This window comes from Clytia hemisphaerica, unplaced genomic scaffold (assembly GCF_902728285.1).
Source record: "Clytia hemisphaerica strain Z4C2 unplaced genomic scaffold, Clytia hemisphaerica genome assembly, whole genome shotgun sequence".
Lineage (NCBI taxonomy): Eukaryota > Metazoa > Cnidaria > Hydrozoa > Leptothecata > Clytiidae > Clytia > Clytia hemisphaerica.
Genome location: NW_027104439.1, coordinates 159933 through 182118, shown reverse-complemented (window position 1 = coordinate 182118; position 22186 = coordinate 159933). Strand labels below are relative to the sequence as shown.

General features: G+C 34.4%; 2 protein-coding genes across 3 annotated transcripts; both read right to left on the bottom strand.

Moving 5' to 3' along the window:
* Window positions 1-7875: 7875 nt before the first annotated feature.
* Window positions 7876-17779, bottom strand: LOC136820796 (inhibitor of growth protein 4-like). 2 transcript variants are annotated; one of them, XM_067077022.1, is made up of 10 exons: window positions 17604-17778; window positions 12441-12512; window positions 11394-11560; window positions 11082-11184; window positions 10911-10925; window positions 10537-10600; window positions 9986-10121; window positions 9671-9709; window positions 9350-9411; window positions 7876-8727 (listed from the first exon to the last, which is right to left on the bottom strand). In XM_067077022.1, the coding sequence occupies exons 1-10, from the start codon at window positions 17638-17640 to the stop codon at window positions 8688-8690; spliced, it is 735 nt and encodes a 244-aa protein (XP_066933123.1). In that variant the 5' UTR covers window positions 17641-17778; the 3' UTR covers window positions 7876-8687. The 2 variants fall into 2 exon arrangements, with proteins under 2 accessions (XP_066933123.1, XP_066933124.1); XM_067077023.1 differs by lacking the exon at window positions 10911-10925 and having other exon boundaries at window positions 17604-17779.
* A 1995-nt stretch (window positions 17780-19774) lies between these two features.
* Window positions 19775-21549, bottom strand: LOC136820794 (uncharacterized). Its single transcript, XM_067077020.1, has 2 exons — window positions 21311-21549; window positions 19775-20915 (listed from the first exon to the last, which is right to left on the bottom strand). The coding sequence occupies exons 1-2, from the start codon at window positions 21474-21476 to the stop codon at window positions 19897-19899; spliced, it is 1185 nt and encodes a 394-aa protein (XP_066933121.1). The 5' UTR covers window positions 21477-21549; the 3' UTR covers window positions 19775-19896.
* Window positions 21550-22186: the final 637 nt, after the last annotated feature.

The window sequence follows — 22186 nt, the reverse complement described above, 5'->3', positions numbered from 1 at the left end:
AAATTTATCTGTAAATAAACCTGGACAAGTTTTAGTTTTGACGCTTTGCATAAATGCAATTGTTTGGTAAATATTTAGCTGATAAACATTAAGCGCACCTATCTCTTTAAAGCGACAGGTGACCGAACTAAATTTGTTTACACCAAACATGATACTTAGTGCATGCTTCTGTTTACTGAAAAGCTTTTTAACGGCGGTTTTAAAAGTACTACCCCATATCATATTACAATAATTTAGATAGCTATGTATAAATGCAAAATAAAGTTTTTTAAGTGAGTCAAGTTCCAACACTTGCTTAGCTTTATAAAATATTCCTAGATTTTTAGCAATTTTATTTTCGACGTTTGCTATATGTTTATTCCAGTTTAAAGATTCGTCAATAATAACCCCAAGAAAGCTTGTATCGTAAACTCGTTTTATTTCAGTGTTGTTAATGGTCAATGTCGGTAGTTTTAGAGGCAAGTCATCAATTTTATTATGTTTACAAAAAAGTATGTATTTAGTCTTTTTGACGTTTAAGGATAGTTTATTGACTATAAACCATTCATTAATGAGATTTAGTTCGTTATTTACAATTTCGAAAAGTGTTTTTATGTTTTTACTAGAGAAAAATTATTTTAGTGTCGTCAGCAAACAGTATAAAGTCAAGTAGTTTAGATGTTTTGTGTAGATCGTTCACGTATATTAAAAATAGTAATGGTCCTAAGATTGATCCCTGAGGAACCCCACAGACAATCTTTTTTGTCGTCGTTGTCAAATCGTCATATGCTACACATTGTTTACGTCCAGTTAAATAGTTATTAAACCAGTCTAAGTTGGTACCTGTTATCCCGTATTGTTCAAGTTTTGAGATTAGTATGTCATGGTCAACAGTATCAAATGCTTTTGAAAGGTCAATGAAGACACCAATAGTGTATTTATCTGCTTCAAAAGAATCAGAAATTTCATTAATTAGTTCTAATAGTGCATGTTCTGTCGAGTTTTTAAATATTTCCCTACTATAGGGGAATATTTATTAAAACGGCCTTTTTCCGTTTCTTCCATTTTCGATGTTAATGTTTTCTTTATTCGTGCTGCACATTATGACTAGGCTCTTCAGTCACGTGACTAAAAATCGTCGCGAAGATTTAGCGGGGAAAAAAATAGTATCGTTTGCAGGGGTTTTTACCAGGTTTTCATAAAACAAATGATTGTGTGTAAAGCTCAGAAGACTGCCTCTCGTGTGTGCTGTATTTGCTGTTTTCCCCATAAGGAGAAGAAGAAGGGTGGAGAAAGAAGCTGAAACACATGGAAATCCAATCCATTCCTATCTTGACTTGAGAAGAAGGTGAGCATAAATTTCTTTCTGATTTCCATCATGTATATATTGTCTAGATGGTCAAAACTTGAAAAAGCTTGCACTCTTCTCAGTGCCCCATTTTTAGCCTTGATGCCAGATGCTAAAAAGAAAACTAGATCATAATGTATGCTTTTACTCCCTGTTTACCTTTTTGTATGCTCCCCTCCCTTGTATCTTTTGTGCGCTCTCTGGGATCCTTTGGTACGTTTTCCTTTTTGTACACTACCCATGGTCCTTTTTGAATGCTTTCAGGGTGCCTTTTGTACGCTCTCCGTTGGTCCTTTTTGTGTGTTCCTGGCTGGGTACCTTTTTGTACGCTCCCTGCGTGTATCTTATTGTACGTTCCAGTGTATCTTATTGTGCAGTTCCCCGTATACATTATTGTACGTACCCCATGTACCTTATTGTACGTTCCCCAGTACCTTATTGTATGTTCCCCGTGTATATACCTTATTGTACGTTCCCTTAGGTTCCCTGTGTACCTTATTGTACGTTCCCCTTGTACCTTATTGTACGTTTCCCTTGTACGGACCTCATTGTACGTTCCCCCGTGAACCTTATTTTATGTTCCCGTCTACCTTATTGTATGTTCCCAGTGTACCTTATTGTACATTCCCAGTGTACCTTATTGTACGTTCCCAGTGTACCTTATTGTACGTTCCTCGTTTACCTTATCGTATGTTCCCATTGTACCTTATTGTACGTTCCGCTTGTACCTTATAGACCTTTTTTCAAAGAGGACGTCCTGTTGAATAATTATGTACTCCAGCCATAAAAACAATGATAGAGCCATGCATAATTACTGGTTTTATCATTGTTTTTCTGCTGGACTACATAATTATTCAACAGGGTGGCCTCTTAGAAAAAAGGTCTATGGTACGTTCCCCTTGTACCTTATTGTACGTTCCCTGTGAACCTTAGTGTATGTTCCCCGTGAACCTTATTGTATGTTTCCCGTCAACCTTATTGTATTTTCCCAGTGTACCTTATTGTACATACCCTGTGGTCCTTTTTGTACGTTCCCGTAAACTTCTTTAATGGCTCAGTATGTATGGCAAACATAGCTCAAACCATCAAGCAGAGTCTCACTTTTTTAAAGTCTTTTTTTTTTGGGAGATTTCAGTGAATGACCACACATTTGGCATTGATTACTGTAAAGAGATTATTTCCCATTATGAAATTTTGAATTTTCTTTCCTTTCACATTCAGGTACCAGGATTACAAATTCAACAAAGTTTGACGACCTCTAAAGCTGACAATACAATGTAACTTGCTGGCAATGATGTAATGATAATGTTGCACATAATGAGAATATGAACAAAGATTAACATTCTTGCAATAATTGAACCAAGGAACTCTATTGTTCCAAGATGTGATTTAATGATCAATGATACAAATGTCATGGAGTTTAGTTTATCAAGACACAAATTTCACAAAAAAGTTTGCTGGAAAGTGTTGTAAATATTTAGCAATACTGTAACTAAATGTGACAATTTCAAGGTTGACAATTTGGTATATTATCACATGAATACTAATGTAACAGATGTTGTGCACTGGAAATCTAAATCTGTAAAGAAGGAGATCCATTTTAAGTAACTTTTTATTTGTGAATGGTATAATGTGGTGCTTTAAAATATTGATGACAAGGAAGTTTTTCATATGAAACTAATGTGTACAACATATTTCGATATCTCCCAAATTCATATTGCCATATTAGTCCCTTAGTAGACAGTCTCAAGATATTTTGGCACTTTCTTACTCAGATGAGTCTTAGAATAATATCAACTTGTAAATCTAAGATTTTATTTCCTTAATGAAGGTAAAAACCAATATTAGTTGAATAAAATACATTTATTTTTGTGTTAAAATGGCTATCATTTGCATGCAATTTTTTAACAAGTTTTTAGACTTATATCATCTGTGAACATGTCTATGAAATAACGACAATTTTTAGCAGGAATATGGTTGTATTTTGTTTTGCATCGGATATTGCTTAATATAAAGGCTTTAATAAATCTAAGTTACTAAGTTGGGGCTTTAGGATACCTTAAAGGAAGAAATTTTGGCGGGAATTTAATTTGGCGGATGGCCAAAAAAGTTTTTTCAGAGGGAATTTAATTTGGCGGATAGCTGGATAAAGTAAATTTGACGGGAATTTAATTTGGCGGTTGCAGGATATTTTTGACCAAAAGCGTTATCAAATAAGCAAAAAAACCTGTTTTAAGGCTTGAAATAGCACAAATTTGGGGAATGCGTGAAATAAATTAAATTTGGCTGGAATTTAATTTGGCGGATGGAAGAAAAAATAAATTTTGGCGGGAACTTAATTTGGCGGATTTTGGCGAAATCCGCCAAATCCGCCAAATTTTCTTTCCGCCTAAATTTCTTCCTTTAAGGTAATCTGTGGGGTTCGACTGCGACTACAATCTATGCTCTGAGCTATTGGAGGAAATATTTAACCACATCTTTGTGGCTCTTGTTTTGTTGAAAACCAAATTGTTTGTTGTAAAGAATATTATGTTCTTTGAGATAATTGTAAAGTCTGTTATACATAATTTTTTCTAGTATTTTTGAGAAACATGGTAAAACTGAAATTGGTCTATAATTACCTGGATCGTTTTTATCTCCACTTTTGAAAACTGGAGTTACTTTCGCAATTTTCATATCATTAGGAAAGATTCCTTGTTGAGAGAGAGGTCAAAAATATGTAAAAGAATAGGTTTTATGATATTATAAGTTTTTATCACAACGTTAACATCAATTTCATCGATGCCTGGACTTTTGTTGGATTGAAGCGAATTAAAAGCTTTGTCGAGTTCATCAAAAGACGTGCCGCATCTCCAGTCGGGTTCAACACTCTTTGCTCGTAAACCCATAAATATTTCGGTTGGACCCGCCAATCACCGAAAACGAGTGCTGGGACGAGGCTGGGAGTTACCCGACCTCCAGCTATGCAAAATTCTTGACGCGATCTCGCAAAATTCCGTAATGTAAACCTTCCAGATGTTGAACATTTTCCCTACCTTCAGAGCTTTAGCGTGTCGGATGAAAATTTCACCATCTTTGGGTGCCAGATAAAAGGTCCTAAGTCTCATGTTAAAACTCAGAGTTAAAACTCTACTTTCCAACTGTAGTTTAAAGGCGCTTAAAAATTTTGTGGTGTTTAAAATTTCGCCGGTATCCCTTTGTCTAAAATATTTTGTCCATGATTGTAGTAATGATTGTTTTTGCTTCATATTTTAGCATTTTGAGCCTTGTGTTTCTTAAAACCTTGATTGAAATAAATGGACTGAAGTATCATTTCAGGGGAATTAAATCATTTGACTGAGGCCAACTCAATCCTTGGAGATAAAACTAGCCAACGATATCTTTCTCATCTTTACACAAAAATTGTATTCGCTGTACTCGAGGACAAATGAAAGTAACAGTTTAATATGCAGATTAAATATGCATCTTACTTAATTCATGATATTCATGACGTAATCTTTTATACGGAAGCACCCGAGATAACCCGGAACTAGTGGCAAAATAGCAAAAGACTAGTGGCAAATTTTGCCACTAGTTCCGGGTTATCTCGGGTGCTTCCGTATAAAAGATTACGTCATGAATATCATGAATAACTCCACAATACAATAAAGTACAAAAATTAATATACTTTTTTACTCGCTTTTTTAATAAACGAGGAAAACGAAGAAAAATAACTTTAACATTAACTATATTACTGTACTTCTACCTTTGTGATTGTGGTTGGATTATCGGGCAGAAATGACAATATTTACCTCACAAAGGTAATTAGTAATGAAAAACGTAAGTCACATCAAGATTTCGAGTCTTCAATCTCAAGGACAGGTTCCCATAGACAGGTTCCACTTCCACTGGCCTTGTTTGCAAAACTTAGATTACTATGATGCTTACATCCATTACAATATTGTCTTTTGGGATACATTAGCCGTCGTGCAAATGCTCTACGTATATGTTTGAAACGAGACTGTGTTTATTTCGAGAAAGTCCATTAAACTACTAAAGTAAAGACACCTAAAATACACGATTTTCTTATAATAAAGAACAAACCACATGAGAACATGAGGCTTCAATAGTCAAAAAAAGTTAAGAACAGGCTAAGAACATTAGAGGCGCTTTTACACGGGCCAAGTTGGTCGGCTGACACACTTTTTCAAAATTTTTGCTCAAAACTCAACCAAAAATCATGGCAAAATCTGTTCACAGTTTACAGATTGTCCGTCAATTTTCGAGTCGTTGCATTGTAGCGGGAGTTTTGCTTGGAAATGCTTGGAGGTTTTCAAAAAGTCGGCCGACAAAATTAGCTCGTGTAAAACGCCCTTAAGAACAGCCTTCTGAAAAAGATTTCTTAAAATGAATACTTGAAAACAGCTAAAATGGCTTTATTTTAATAAAAACTAAGAACGACTTAAGAATATGCGAAGGATTGATTTCAAAATCATTCAGAAAATCCGAGGCAATCGTATGAGTTTTGATACAAACATTTTTGTTGCAATTCTTGAAATCTTGATGAATCAAGATTGTGTAGAGCATCTTCAAATACTTTCCTTAAAACCATACATGTATCAAGCTCACACTGATCAGTATCATACACAGCCAGGTATTCAGAGGGCACCAACTTGCTTTTGTAGCGACGGAACCACTCCTTTGAAACTTCGATGGTTTTTTCGAAATCGATTCTGAGCATAGGTGGATCGTAAAAAGGGAGGTCGCGTTGAAACCAATTTATTCGGAATTCACGCTGTAAATCTTCCTCGATCGATGCATTCTCGAGAAGGTTGACACCAGAGATGAAATGGTGTCTAATTTCTCGATTTGCCAGACCTCTGAGCACTTCATTTAAAAGCACAACAAACCACTCGGATGCACTTTTTTCCTCATCATTTCCTGTGGTCAGTGTGAGAAACAAGGACTTTAAATGGTAGGAGGTAAACTTCTTCTTCAGAAAACCACCCAAGCGTAGGCCAAAGAAGCGATAATCGTTGAGCTCCGTTTCTCGTAACATCTTTAAGCATTTGTAAGCTTCTTTCTGCTCTGGTGTAACCAAATTCATTAGCTTCGTTTCAGCACGAGAGAAAGACAGGCGAAACATCAACGGTAAATTTTTGACTGTGTCAGCTTTCTGAACTGGCGGTGTTTTACAAACGGTCGAAACTCCGCACTGTATTATCAAATCATATGCTTCTTTTGCTAACTTGGTCTTGTATTTCTCTTTCCATTCAGAAGCGCAATCTGGCCAATATCCATTCAAATGAAACGAAAGAACTATATCAAGCGATTCGGTACTTTGACTACCCATCATGCATCCAGGCTTCTGTATTATGAAAGGCAATGCAGCACCGAGGCTTGTTACTCGCCGAAAGTTCGACACGTCCACCTTCTTTTTACCCCCGAACTTATCTTTTTCGTCAAATTTATATCTAAGATCTAAGTTTATTAAAGGATCTTTTTCGTCGTGTCTCGGCAATTCGTCGTAATGAAAAAGAAGCATGAAAAAACGAAACATAATCTGGTCGGAGCTCAACAAACCAGAGTGGTTCTGCAGATGTTGGAATTTGGTTGAATCTGGAGTGATGTAAACAAATCCTTTACATTCGGGCACTTCCTCAACCGATTCGACGTCAATATCGTATTGAATGAGTCCATCTCAAAAGTCCATCTCAAAAGGATTTCCTACTCGGACACCCTCAGCAGTGCTTCCGGACGGAATAATTTTGTATCCAGCGAATGTTTCATCTTTAGAGACAGCATATTCCATGAGTTTTTCTACCAACGATCGAGCAACTTTTCGATACTCGTCGACGGTTTCATCAGGAATGAGTATACTATTCGTATTTCTTTTAAGTGTATTGCTCTTAGCAGCTTCCATCAGAGAGTCCGTCGGAATTCCTGCTCCTGATATATAAATCTTTGTCAATTTAACCACTGTTATTTCACCCGTCCTGGCTACAAATTATCTCAATATCCCCTCAAACGTTAAAATAATCTCGATGGAACTTTCGGTTTGAACGAAAAAACACTGATGTACTATAAACTAAATGAAATTTATAAAAACTCGTAAATGTAATTTGATACGTTTTGTCATTTACAAAATTGATCATTTTTGTCATTTGTCAGCTTTTTTTATAAGAATGGTGTACTTTTGTTTTATCATGATATTCTTAACTTTTTGGTCGAAATCATCCTAAGCTATTCTTAAGCTTAAGGCATAAATTTTTTAACCCCCCCCGTTTATTCGAACACTCCCGTTTATTTGGAACCTAAGATTCATTGATTGAATTTAAATTAATTTGTAAACAATAGTTGATCTTGAGTATCAACCTTCTAGATAGATTTGTAATTAATAGTTGATATTGATTAGCCTCGAGCTAAGTACACATTGTACTACTTTGCATCAACTTTAAAGAAAAGAAACATAAACATAAACATAACATAAGAGTACTTCAAATTAACCGAAAGTTCGAAAGCTTTATACAAAATTCAAAATCAAGCACGGAACCATAGACATATGAACCTTTCACGTTTAGAAAAGTATATTTTTGTCACAGCGTAAATAAATAACATGAAATATAATATATATTAGCCATAATTGCAAGAGTATAATAATTGATATTCTTTAAGATTAAAAGTACTTTTAAGAGTAATATTCGAGTAGCTTTAGATCCAATGGACAAAATACATTGTATTCAAAAGAAAATACCGAATTCATATGAATAAAAAATACACCTTGATTTTATTTTTAAAAACCTATTAAATTATTGTTCGAATTGAATATCCAACTAATTGATTACTTTTTTAAAAACAACTATTTAGTTGACTTAAAAAGAAACTATTTACTGATTAAACAAATAATAAAAAAGTTTTGTAATCATTCAGAACTCAGTATGTTGTTCACGGACAACTGTATAGGAAAAATAGGACCTCCTCCTAAAAGCTCAATAAATGTTTACCAAAATGTCTATGATAATTCATGGATTTGAGATTCTAAAATAGAGTAGTATCAAATTTCATGTTTAAGTGGGCCAATGAAGCACTAAAAACAGTGTATCATTTAAATTCAAACAATTACTCTGGAACCATCCATTGTTTAAAACATTTGTATATTTCTCTTCTACTTCTTGTTCGTTTGCATGTATGCCAATATCCACAATGAACGTACATTCTACCTAATCCAGCCCAGCTAAGTAACTCGGCTTTTGATGTCATCTCTTTTACAAAGACACTGTTCGAGCACTAGATTGTTCTCTCCTCTGGCGATATCGAAATTCGTTTTCGAAGATCATTTTTCACTTTTCCAATAAAAAAGGTGCAGCGTCCCCCCTATCATCTATTTCTTCTTTCTATCAGCGGAACATTTGGGACAATACCTGAACATGAAGCAGCAAATAATGATAAGGATTAGATACTTTTCAAGGTCTACAAACTTGATACCGCTGACATCCTTACAGTGGGTAAAAAGGTTAAAAAAAGTCACAAAATTCAAAGCGAGAATGGTTTTTATAAGATCAAGGCTATTTAAAGAACATTTTTAAAGCCTCAAAATTATGGAAAAATAAGAAAAAGCAAATCTAGTTTTTATGAAAAGGGGAGAATGTTTGTAAATGACTGGTTTCGGACTCGATCACTCCAGTGACCAAGTGTAGCATGCGATGAACAACGTCACCTTCTATGATGTCACAAGGGGATGCCAACCACATTGAGCGTTCCGATATTCAACGATGACATTATCAAGGACTTTCCATATTGTGCTAACGCTTATATATGTGCGCATTGACCTCAGTTTGATAGCGAACTACTAAACTGAGAACTGAAGTGAGATGGCGACTTTGCTCATTTCACGCTACATGTTATTTCTGGAGTGATCGAGAACAAAACCCGACACTGTTCCCAAATGTGCTTCCAGTGTGAACTGAATATCTCAATCAGTAAAACAGTTGCACTAGTAATGCAAAAAATCGTTTGTAAATGAGGAAGGAAGAACACATATACCATTTTCCTTTAGGCTTGGTGGTCAAACCAACACATCCAAAATGAAACCATTCGATAAGACACTGAAAAAAACAACAGTATTTTAAGTTAATCGGAAGAAATAAGCGAGTAGAGTCCTAGTTTTCACTTAACCTTTAAGCTTTCTTTCTGTATGTGTATTGGAATGTCAAAGAAGAAATACAAATGATTCTCAATCGCAACAATAATCCCTAACTAACTCTTTGACTTCCCATTATGAAAAGGTGTTTAGCATTCCAATGGGATAAATTATCTTGGTATTTTCTATGTACACTGAAAGGTTAAAAGTTGAATAGCACTTACATCATTGTTATCGCAACCAATCATTTCACCGTATGAAACCTAAGAGGATAAACAGAATTCATATCACCAAGAAGAGAGACAAATAGTGCCTGGTGAGAAAAATACACGGAGATCCCACCCAACTGAATCAATATATAAACATCTTTCAGATACTGAATTTCGAAGCTGTGAACAGTAGCACTTGACGTCTTCATTTGAATTTAGTGTCTCTATATTGTTCCATTGATAATAAATTTTCACCGGGACAAGAACCCACCAATAAGACATAAAGTTTGGACTTGACAGGTAGTATTGAATCTGAAATATCTAATCTACCTGATGACAAAGACAATAAGTTGGTTCGTTAGGATCGACTGGCATATCGAGAACATTCATGTCGGTAGCCATGGTAATTAAAGGTGTTGCTGATGTGGATAATGAGGACATCAAAGATGGCGGATCGTCACTGTCACTGAAAAACGTGCAAAAGTGGGAATAAGTTAAATTCTTTATACATTTTCAATAAAGCTATCTTTAAGTGAAAATCATACCATTAAACGAATGCTCCAGTTGTTAACTTGGTCAAAAAGTCAAAAGGGATATAGAAATGTTTGAAATGTTAGTAGCACACTTGCAGGCATCAGGTAATACATCCCGAGGATAAGTGCTGCCAGTTTTTGTTGTTTCACGAGGAATTAACGTTCTAATTCATGATATGCACCACTGCAATGACTTCACGAAATCGTGCAATATCTGTTTTTGTTCCACCCAATACGTCACTTTTTCTATTGTTTAAGTGACGAATTGGGTCTGATTGGGTGGAACATTTTAAAAACTCTCAGAAGACTCTCCACCTCCAGTGGTGCATATCATGAATTGTTGCTTACTCTTTCTTCCCTTTCTTTTTCTTTTTAGCAGTATCCACTTTATCCGTCTTTCTTTTACGACTCTCTGCAATGAGATAATTATTTATTAGTTCAATCTCAATCGATTTCTATTCAAGAAAATATCATAGTAGGTATGTGTCTACTTTGGAATGGGTAAAATAGGATAAAAACACTATTTTCGACCCAAAAAACATCTTTTTTTTGATTGGTCGAGAGCATCGAGATATTTGCGGTAATATTTCACATGTGCAAAAAACTTGAGATTCTTCTTGAATGTTTGCCAAAAAGATTTCTCATTACAAATGAAATGTCTTGCATTAAACCACAAAGTTAATTTCTATTGTTTGAAAAAAATCAAATATAAAAACACCTACTCTCAGCTGAGGTACCTAAAACAAAGAAAGAAAAGTGGAGTTATAAACAAGTGTGATGGAGAAAATATTGGACCTTCCCCAATAGAAGGAAAATATTTTTGCCAACAATGATCAGTGAATTGAGAGCTCTTTGTTATTTTCAAGGCTTTTGCAGTAAAACAATGACAGTACCTTCTTCAGCATTTCCCTGCTGTTGTTGCTGTTGTCGTTGTTGTTTTAATTCTTCTTCGAATCTTGACAAGTCTGAGTCAAGTCTTCGGATGTGTTTGTCTACCTGTAGGTAATGAAACGTTTTAAAATGGAGGGTTGTAGAAATAGACTTTTTATCACATATCATTTCTAATTTGAAATTTTAACATTTGGCCTTAGATCAGAAGATTGTAATTTCATCAAGATACTTTAAATATCTATAACATAAAACATCATCAAGCAAATGCTCCATTTCGTTAGTTTTGGTACACCAACAATCAAAGTTCTATTTACCATCTCATAAGTTTGAACAGCAAGTTGAACCTTGTCATCACCGTATTCTCGACTCTTTTGAAAGGCATTTTCAATCTTTGTGAAGTATTCTTTTCTTTCAGCTGGCAACAGATCCCTCACTTTTGAAATGTATTCTTCACAAAGCTTGTCAATATCATCAAGGAGATCTAAATAATACAAAACATACATTTCTTATTAAAGTCTGTCCAAATATAATTGGCAGTGGAAACAAGAATGCCTGTAACTTTTGATAGTCAAATATAATTATGGAAGTTTTTTTTGGTTGTTTCAGAGAATCAAAAGCGCTATATTTGAATGTATATCAAATCTCCAACTTATATTCCGGCATCTTCGGCCAGAAAATAAAAATATAAAGTACAGCTCGAGAAATTCAAGAAATACTGTCTTTTCGGCGAAAATAGTTTGTTCCGGCAATTTTTAAATAGTTCCAGCTTCAAAAATCAATTTTATTGAAAATTGAAACATGCTTGATGGTGGGCATTGCTATTAATAATGTTTTTGAATGAAAAAATAATCAATTATAAGGAAAAAGTCCAATGAAAATCCAGAAAAACGGCGATGTCCGGCATAAAAAATATTTCTCAAAAATCGGACTTGGCCATGTTTTGGGCATTGTTAATACGCATCTTTGAGCAAAAAATCAGAAAAAACCAATGATAAAATCTTGAGAAAATGCCAAAAAACCAGTTTTTCCGGAAATTTCTTTTTCGAAAATCGGGCTCCGTCACATTTTGGGCATTGCCATTTTGCATCATTGTGCCAAAAATCAGAGAAAACTAATCAGCCAATCCTGAGAAAAGCTGGTAACAGACGGACGGACAGATGGACGAACGGACATGGGTTAATTTATAGGACCTCCGAGGTAGGTCCAAAAATGGAAAAGCTAAGCATTTAAAATATGTACTTCAGAGTACAGAGCCTTGATTTTAAAACAAACATTTTAACCAAAGACCTCTTTTTCATTCATTATTTAAATTGAGTGATAAAAATGAAAAAGGGAACAATAATGTAATAACACAAACATACCATGTGCTCTTTGATCCAAATCTCTTTGAAGAGAGAAATTTCTTTGCAGATCGTAAGGTAAACTTTCAATACCTGAAATGGAAAGAAAACAACTTAAAACATTGTAAGATTCGGGAAACTGCATAGCGTCAGCCTGGGTTTAGGTCCCTGGCAAAAATTAGGTCACCGCTGAGTTTTAATTCCCCTCCAAGATTTATGAATTTTTTGTTAGCCCCCAGGACTTTTGACCCTAGACACTTTTAAGTTCAAGACAAAATATTTTGCACACTTTTTATAAAAATATTTCAGAATCATGAGCTTCAATTTGAGTAATCGAAGCCAACTATTTAGCTTCTGCATTAAGTGATGAGATTTTAACTCCCCCCAAGAACATAGGTCCCCCCCCAAAAAAAAAGTGGTGTACTTCCAGCCCCCTCCTTTTTCGGGAAACATTTAGGGTGTAACCCCCCAACCAGCAGGGAGGGTTGACGCTATGAACTGTAATTGATTTCATTGCTGAAAACATGCAATTAAGTACACATTTTTGAAAAACAAAAACAACCTTTGAATCAATTGTTCTTGATATTATATTTCTTTATTCTTATCTTTCTTTAATGGGCCATGTCATTCAATTGATCAAAAGTTTTTAAACATAAGAATTCTGAAATTTTTAATAAGTGTGTCGAAAAGGTTTGTTTTAGCTTTATATAAATAAAAAGATTAGTTTTTATTAGCAACAATGGGCTATTCCATTTTTAAACCATACAGGGATATTGACAAACTTTTCCAGGGGGTCTGAGCCTTGATTTTCCAAGGGGTTCTTGTTCATTTTTCAGATTTTTCAAGGGGGTTATTATAGTGAAAAAAATTTGTCAATACCTCTGTTCCATAAAATATCCATACAGGGAGGTGGACGAACCTTCTCGAGTCAAAAACAATTCTTGAACATTTATGGATACACTCTTGAAAATGGAAAAATTTGCAAACAAAACCCTATCATGAAAAATTCTTTTCATGCCTTTTTAAATTTTAGAATACAACTTTTACCCCCTGGAAAAACGAAAAAAAAAAACCTTTAGAAATTTTTCTAATTACTTTTTTTTTTAGAAGGATTACCCCCTGGAAATGTTCGTCCAGCCTATCCATATGAGGATGGATACAAAATATGAATACTAATTTTTTTTCAAAAAGAAACCTTTTAAAATTTTTTACTGTCATTATTTTGATGCTTGAGTCTGCTGGGTTTTAAAATTATTCAAATTATGAAATTATAAATAGGAAAAAAGCAATAAAACTTTTAAAGGGACATAACAGTACTTGCGAAATTTGTAAACAAACTGTATGCAGCGGATACAAAATCAAAACAAATGTCACATGTCAAAATCAAAAATCAAACCAAATATGGCTAATTTTGATTATTCAATTGCTTTACAAGTTTGTTTCGGACAAGTGATTTTAATTGTTCTCTTTAATGATATGTGGTTCGCGCAATGTTTACATTTTACTACTTTAATGTCCCTTTAAGATGTTCTAATCCCTTAAAATCATTAATTTAATAACGTTCGTACATTAAAGAGACTATCATAGCTGAATGAACTTCTAGTACTCTCCATGTCTAATATCTCTATATTGCTATCATATCTCTGCAAGAATATCAGACATTTCACCCTGGTAGAACCGAGCTGGGGCAGATCATTTCCATGAAAGTTGTTGGAATGTTTATATAACGTTCTTGACAGAAAATCCTTTGTTCGATTGTCATTTGATGACAGTACCGTTATTGACTTTTTACATCTGACAAATTAATGTTTTGTGAGTGCACTTTATAGTCTTGATTTCCATTGGAATTCTGTCAAATCATTCAGGGAAGTTAAAGGGAAAACATTTCAAGAAAAGCTGATGAATTCAGCTTTTTCAAAGCTGATGAATTCAGTTTTTCCTAACCTGAGATCAGATTGTGGTTGTTTCTGCCCACCACGCTGAAGCTATAAAGGGATGGGTGAAAACATACAATCTGACGAATATGAGGTCTGTGTACGAGCGTGCTCATTTTGAAACGTCAAGCCTGGTTTTTATTACTTTACACTGGCACTCGGCTTGATTGCAGGCCTTCCGTAAATAAACATCCGGACTTATGGGTGGTAAAGAGGGCTGTTTGTTTCTTGATGGAAACCAGTCCAAGCTGTTTCGTATTTTCCCGCACAAGTCACAATTATTACAAAGCTGTTATCGTTTTAAACATGAGCAACTGATCCAGAACAAAAGGTAATTATATTTACACTTTTTAATTAAATTAATTGACATCTTGACATTACAGCTATCTTGTTAGATGTTTTGTTTCGAGAGTTCTAGCAATAGTTTATCGTTCAACTTGGAGAGGGAATGTTTGTAAACATAGAATTTTTTTTCATAACGGTTATTTGGGGGGTCGGAATTAGGCAGGGGTGACGGATTTAGGACCTCTCATGGAATTTGCCATTCAATTCCTTATACAGGGCTTCGAGTTTTAAGGCCTTGTTTATACGCTAAAGGAAAAAAACATTCCGCACATGTAAATGGGTCAGTGTTTGAGGTCCGGCAAAATTTCTGGGAAGTAGCCTATCTGGCGGTGCGCGGATCTAGGTGGGTTCCGTCTCCCCCGTAGATCTTTTTCTTGGGAAGTTGATCTTCAAATTAGTTTTCAAGGTTGTCTTGGCTTAAATCTTTTCATCTATGGCTCAAATTTCGGTTTGTTTAATTTACAATGCGTGATCCAACGATTCACGATGCGCGATGCACGATCCATGCATATATTATGTTAATTATTCTAATTATGCATTTACAGTTCACATATTATTTTAATTTCTTCTTTTGTATTCCTGGAAAGTCAATGTAAAGTATGCGTGTATTATATTTTAACCTCGACAATCAAATCAAATCAAAACATAAACTTTTTTGCCCATGCTTTGAATAGAATATCTTGTAACCTTTTTGCTTTCTTTCTTAAAAAAAAAAAGGTTTCTCCGATTAAACCAACCAAATGCATTGGATTGAGACAGGGTTATAAAAAAAATTTACAATGTTGGTAAAGTAGGGAAGACGTTTTTTAATGAAGAGCACGTATATAAACTCACCTTTTTTTGAGAAAGATCAAATGAATTGACTTGATCATCAAACAAAGAAAAATATCAAATAAATAAAAACACCAGTTGCAATTCAGTTGGTGAAAGGCTTTTATAAACATACCGAAAGTAATGTAGCCAATGATTCCTTATTTACCTTACACATTTTTTTTATATAAGGAACACGTTTATAAGGAACTCGAGGCTGAAAATGGTCCAAAAAATAAGGAATTGTTTAGGAACTGCTCAGGCTGAGAATAAAAAAACAAGTTTTAAGGAACAGTAAGAGATGGTTATCCAAACTTACCAGCTATGTAAATAAGGAACTGGATAAGGAACTTTGAGGCTGAAATTCTCTGTAAAAATAAGGAACTCCAGGCTCAGAGCAAAGTTAAGGTTCCTTATAAAAAAAAAACGTGTATTCACTGTTCTTAAAAAAATAATAAACGTACAAAAAGGAGTTTGTGTTTAATAAATTTTTTGCGCCAAAACTTTTATATGACGTTAAGGCTTTTTCTTTCATTTTAAAAAGGAGTGAGGTATGCGGCAAACATTTTGTTTTTTTCGCTATAAATTTTTGGCTTTTCTACACAGAAGATATAAGTTATTTTAATCATTCTGATTATGATAAATTATTTCCCTTTCTTTTTTAATTTTTTTTCTTCGTTATTGTTATATGATGTTTGTAGCTAGCATTATGAAAACTTATTCGTGCATAATTAGAATAATTAACATTCAATCGACATAATGGATCGTGCATCGTGCATCGTGAATCATTGGATCGCGCATCGTAAATTACTCCAAATTTTAGGCAATTTCTCATAGTTTTTGAAAATGTTAATTTTATTAAAAAGCGCCAGGTTATTTTTTCATAAATCCTTTCAGAAGTTTTGCGGCGCATTTTTTTGCTTGCGAGTCAAGTAAACGATATAGTGCTTTCGCATCATTAATCTTCAATATGCATTTTAGCGGGACGCTAGCAGTTAGTCACACTAGCGTCCTGCCAAAATGCGTATCAAAGATTAATGCTGCAAAAGCGCTATATCGTTTACTTGACTCTCAAGTAAAAAAATGCGCCGCAAAACTTCTAAAGGGATTCATGAAAAAATAACCCGGCGCTTTTTAATGAAATTACCATTTTCAAAAACTTTGAGAAATTGCCTAAAATTTGAGCCATAGATGAAAAAATTTGAGCCAAGCCAACCTTGAAAACTAATTTGAAGATCAACTTCACAAGAAAAAGATCTACGGGGGAGGCGGAACCCACCTAGATCCGCGCACCGCCGGATAGGCTATTTCCCAGAAATTTTGCCGGACCCCAAGCAATGACCCATTTACATATGCGGAATTATTTTTACTTTAGCGTATAAACAAGGCCTTAAAAATCGAAGCGCTGTCTCGGGAATTGAATGACAAATTTTGGTTGGTTGATTTTGGCTGCTGCATGTTTTATGTTGTTTCAAACTTTCAAGTTTTAATTGATTGTCTTGTGATCTTGATTCAGGTAACTCTCATCCTTGTTGTTGCAAATACATCCTGTAGATGACTGATGTTGTTTTTTCTGAAAGCTACATTTCCTAGTGTGACTAACTGGCTAGTGTGACTAACTGTCTGGCGCACAACAAGATTCTTGTTGTAATAATTTTCAAGTGCCTTCAGAGGTTTAACGTGCACGTAAGAAAATTATGAAAAGCTGTTATCAGGTTAGCTTTTCCAGCATTGCAAAAGAGACTGACACTGACTTGACCCAAGCTTGAACCACCAAATGCAAACAACCTTTTGGTTTACAAACCCATTGTCTAAAACCGCTTGCGTCAGAGTCGAGACACGTGTCATTCACATATTTATAGCGTGTAATTTACAGACCTTAATTAAGAAAGCTCCCAACCCTACCAGTGCCCCTACAAAGATCCCTATGGGATCATACACTTGCATCCTGGTGGATGATATAGTGTGCCAACCAAAACTAAATAGACTATAAAAGTTGTAAAACTAAAAAGTAGAGGTAGTAAATAAATGTCAGTCCCATTTTTCTGCAAAACCCATGTCGACAAATTTATGGATGAAAAATCAAATGACTTACTTTCCAGATAATGCTCCAAGTACAGCGAGTTTGCCATAATTGCTAACTGAACTAAATATTCCACTGCTTTGTGGCTTAAATTTAGTTAAACTTATGAGATCAAAAAGTTCAAGTTTTTCTATCGCAGCTATCGTCTACCATTTTGGTTTGAAAGACGAACAAACAGTCGGGTTCAACTACCCTTCTGGCGAAAATATTTAGAGGCCCTCGTCAAATTATTCAGAAATTCCCTTAATTATTCAGTGCCAAATATTAATGGTGAGAATTTAGCGGTGGTGTGCAATACTAATACTTTACTCAGAGACATCATAGTTTCGTAGTTTCGTATTGGGCCATTCCAGAATGTGTCTGTAACAGGCGAACAGGGGGCGGACGACACAGGATTTCAGAGGGCAAAAGTTTTCACCAAAATTCGAAATTTCCAAGGCAATTGAATTAAAAAAGGCAAAAAAGAGTGGAATTTCCGATGCATTTTGCAAAAGTACATAGATTTTTATCGGAATTTCCGACCACCACTGAAAAAGAAAAATTATTTCCAAGGCTAGAAAAAATTAAAAAATGCACGTCGTCTGACGGGGGGTAACAAAAATTTTCTGGAATGGCCCATTGAAGCAACAAGCCAGTTATTTTGGGACATCTGGCTCGTCAACCAATAACACTTCCTTATCGAAAAGACTTTTTACTCAATGACAGCAAATAACAAATAAAGCAAGACATCGTCCGTTTGAGACGCCAGAAGACAAAATCGGAGTGATTTAGAAACTGCACGATACACAAGATTATTTCTATAAACTAGCCATAATTGTCATTAAAATGCCACCGCAATAGCAGATTAAAAAAATGATTTTAATGCATTTTTAAACTTCAAGCAGCTTAGTGCTAATTTATTACCCAGTCATGTTAATAATTGAGTTGGAGACAAATTAAAAACAGTGTGTGGACGTAAATTTGAACTTATTTACAAGAGACTTTTTCTAACTTTCATTGGAATTTGACCAATTAAAAGGCTTGGCATCACAACATATTTACAATTTACATTACAACATCTTGTGCTGGGATTTTATAAATGATCGAAATAATAGTTTCAGTCTTTTCATTTGCGTTTAAGAATGCAGTTAAAATATTCGGTAAAATTTTTTCTTATTGACGCGCACCCGCATGCTTATGTCTTATATTGATACAAAATTCTAAGGAGTGAGTGCTGTGTTTCAAAAGACTGAGTGAGAAAATAATAGAATATTATCTTTAAATTCCAATTTATCGAATTTTTAATTTTATTTTGTTACTCTAATTATTTCAAGTGCTTTTTTAAAAAGAGTATCAAAATTAACCCTTTCGCAGCGAGGGGGTCCATATGTGGCCCCCCTCAGCTTTAGCATCATATTTTCGATTCAGATAAGATTTAGCACTCAATTTTTTGCACAATTGTTACCAACATTATAAGTACCTTTTCTGCCAAGTTTTTTGAAAAACAAACGAAGTGCTAAACTTTTATGGCATTTTTATGAATTCATGAAATTTTCTGCAAAGGAAATCTTAGGCTAAAAATTTTTGCTAAAATTTGTCTATTTTAGGTTATTTTTTTTCAAAAAATACTCAGAATGACAGTTTTTCTTGTTGAATCGTGAGGTACTATGTCCTACTTTATTTTTAGGAGATTTCAGACGTTCTTTGTGGTTTTTCAAAATTTTAGACCCCCTCAAAGGCAAAATTTTTAAAAATTTTAAAAAAATCCTAAAATTTTCAAAAAATTTTACATTTATTTTTGAAATATCACCAAATGCTATATAGATGATTTATATACCAAAAGAAAGCTTATTTCATATGCTTTCCAAAAATGTATAACAACCCTATCTTTAAATAAACACAAGCAGCATAAAATTCGAAGCAAACGGTAAAGGTTGAGATTTCTAAAAAAGTGCTAAAATATATTCGCTGCGAAAGGGTTAAATCGCAAGCTGTGAAAAGTAAAGTTCACCCAAATGAAAATGAAAAGACTATAAATACAATAGTGCAGATTTTTTTAAAGAATTATAAGCGGAGGAACGCTTGTTCAGATAATAGAAAGATTCACTGTAGAAATTAATATTTAGTTGGCTGGCATTTTTAAATACGTCTAATGTTCATTTCAAACCAGTTCAAACAAGAAAGTTTAATCATAAAAAGAAAGATTTCTAACACAACTTTCATTTTTCATCACAAAAACAACTACAACGAAACAAATAATCTACACAAACTACAAATTTTGCCAATCAATTTTTTAAAACAACGATAAAAAAGTATAAAATGCATTTCAATGCTTGCAAGCTTCTGTCTTTGCCACTATTTGTTTTGAGTTCAAATGAACATCTATGTCACACATTTGTAACAGTTTTTGTTTCAATTTTGTATCATCCATGATTTCGAAGAGAGCTTTTAAAGTGTCTTTGAAAAATGTTGCTTGCAGTGTTATGTCTTGAGAATTTTTAAATTCGATGGTTGCAACAACGTTTTTGAATTCGTCGCTTGAGTTCATTTGGTTTGTATCGAAAATCCTTCCACAAACACAGTCGGCCATGCCAGTACCACTGTTAATTTGAAGTCTTCGTTTACAATTTTTGCAACATTGGTAGGTTTCAAATTTCTTTATGCACACCACGCATTTTACACACTCAATAGAATTTTTAGGAACAATTAAATCCTGTTCGTAATTTTCAAACCCACATGTAAGTTCTTCTGTTAAAAAACATATGGCAGAATTGGGATCAGTAGTGAGTTTAATTTCATTAGAGATTGTTTTTGAGTTAATGTTAGTTAACTGAATTAATTTATCCTCTACTATATAGTCGAGAAAATCTGCCCAAAACGTAATCAAAAGGCAGGTGGATCCATCGGAGATAACACATTCCCGCATCTTGTCCGTTCTTGCCTTGCCACCCCTAGTGGTATAGGGCTTCACTTGAACAGGGCCACGGAACCTGAGTTTACCAACTATGGACTCAGTGATTGAATTTGATTCGATCTCGTTTAATGGTGTAGCATCCGCATCATTTAAGTTAAAAGTTAACTGCCTTTCACAAGGTTGTACAAAGGAATATGCATTGAAAAAGTTTCTACCATTCAAGGGCAAGCATGACTTGATTGTGACGGGCTCCTTGTTGTGAAAATAATCGAGAAAGTTTTGACGTATTGCGGAAAATTGTTTGTTTGTGCTTGACACTGTGATTTTTGCAAATGAAGTTGGTTTGGTTTTGATGAACACATTAAAGTGCTCCTTCTTCGATTGATAGGATAACCGTACGGGTGACACACATGCAATGAAGCCAGCAAAATCTTGAATAAGGAAAAAAGAAATTGGTCAATTTGTTTAAACAAAAAAACAGAAATTTCTACATTCACCAAACCAGATTGCTCAGTTTCTAGAGGGGTCAAAACTTAATTTGGCAGAACAAATTTTGCTGTTGACATATCTGAAATTCTTTCATTTTCCTAGGGGTTTTTATAGATTTCAATTAAAAACTGCGCGGTAGACACCCAAAATCACAATATTTAGTTACCACAAAAATTAGTTCTATAAAAATTAGTACCAACTTAATGATACCATAAGTCTAGATTAGGTTCTTTCAGAAATTTGGTGAGGGCGTCAAAATATTTGTTCAAATTTTCTAGTTAACATTTTGACAGCCAGAAATTTAAAAATTAGTATAATTCTTAACCAAAAACAATACCTATCGCATTTGCAGGAGCTTTGGGTTGGTATGCTGTTCCCGAGCAAAACAATTTGGCTTTCTTTGGTGAACCAGTCGGTGCACTGCTAGCTTTTCTTTTTGTTTGTTCTTTTTTGCTTTCATCATCTGTACCAGCTCTTTCACTATTCTTTACTTCACATGGCATCTCAAAACTCTCATCTTTACCACAAAACGGTTTAGAATCTAAGGTAAAATAAGTGCATGATATTTACTGTCATCTAAAAATGTTTAAATTAGCATTGCATTTTTATTTCCCATATTCTTTAGCCCCCAACTCAAAAATAAACTGAAATAAATAAATTCCACAGGGGCATTCAAAAATTCAACTCCAGAGGCATTTTTGTCTATGTATTGTTTAAAAAACGTCATTTGAAAAAAATGCGCATACATACTATATCCCCCTAACCACACAAATTTCAAACTTTTTAGACTCAAAATAGTGTAAAATGAATTTGGGCAAAGAAAAAATTTCGAAAAAAGCAATTCAGCCTTTCTATAATCCACATTTGTTTGCATATAGTAGGGGGCTAAGCCTGGGATCCCATGACATCTTTTAGGGCACAGCCATTATTAGTCCTTTCAAAAGAACAGTATATTATTTTTAAGATTACGAGACGGGATGAAGAGGATTAGGCCCGGGAAAACTTTACGATTAAAATAGTGACGCTATAGACGGGTTTCGTGAAACGTCATTTGTTTAGTCACGTGACTTTCCGTCCGATTTTTGGAGGCAAAAAGACCATAACATTAGCTGGAGGCAAGCAGATTTTTTGTTGTAACGAAGTTTCTGGTAGGACTTTTGAATAGAAATTTCAGTATGTTTTATGAGAGGTATATAGGCTTACTATTCATAAA

What these genes read in the sequence shown, in the direction of transcription:
- LOC136820796 (XM_067077022.1), bottom strand. Translation starts at nt 17,640, where the DNA reads ATGGCAAACTCGCTGTACTTGGAGCATTATCTGGAAA. An exon ending in CTTATTGTCTTTGTCATCAG is followed by an intron (nt 9,710 to 9,985) that starts GTAGATTAGATA and finishes TTATCCTCTTAG; the next exon opens with GTTTCATACGGTGAAATGAT. An exon ending in TTGGTTGCGATAACAATGAT is followed by an intron (nt 9,412 to 9,670) that starts GTAAGTGCTATT and finishes TGTTTTTTTCAG; the next exon opens with TGTCTTATCGAATGGTTTCA.
- LOC136820794 (XM_067077020.1), bottom strand. Translation starts at nt 21,476, where the DNA reads ATGCCATGTGAAGTAAAGAATAGTGAAAGAGCTGGTACAGATGATGAA. An exon ending in AGCTCCTGCAAATGCGATAG is followed by an intron (nt 20,916 to 21,310) that starts GTATTGTTTTTG and finishes TCCTTATTCAAG; the next exon opens with ATTTTGCTGGCTTCATTGCA.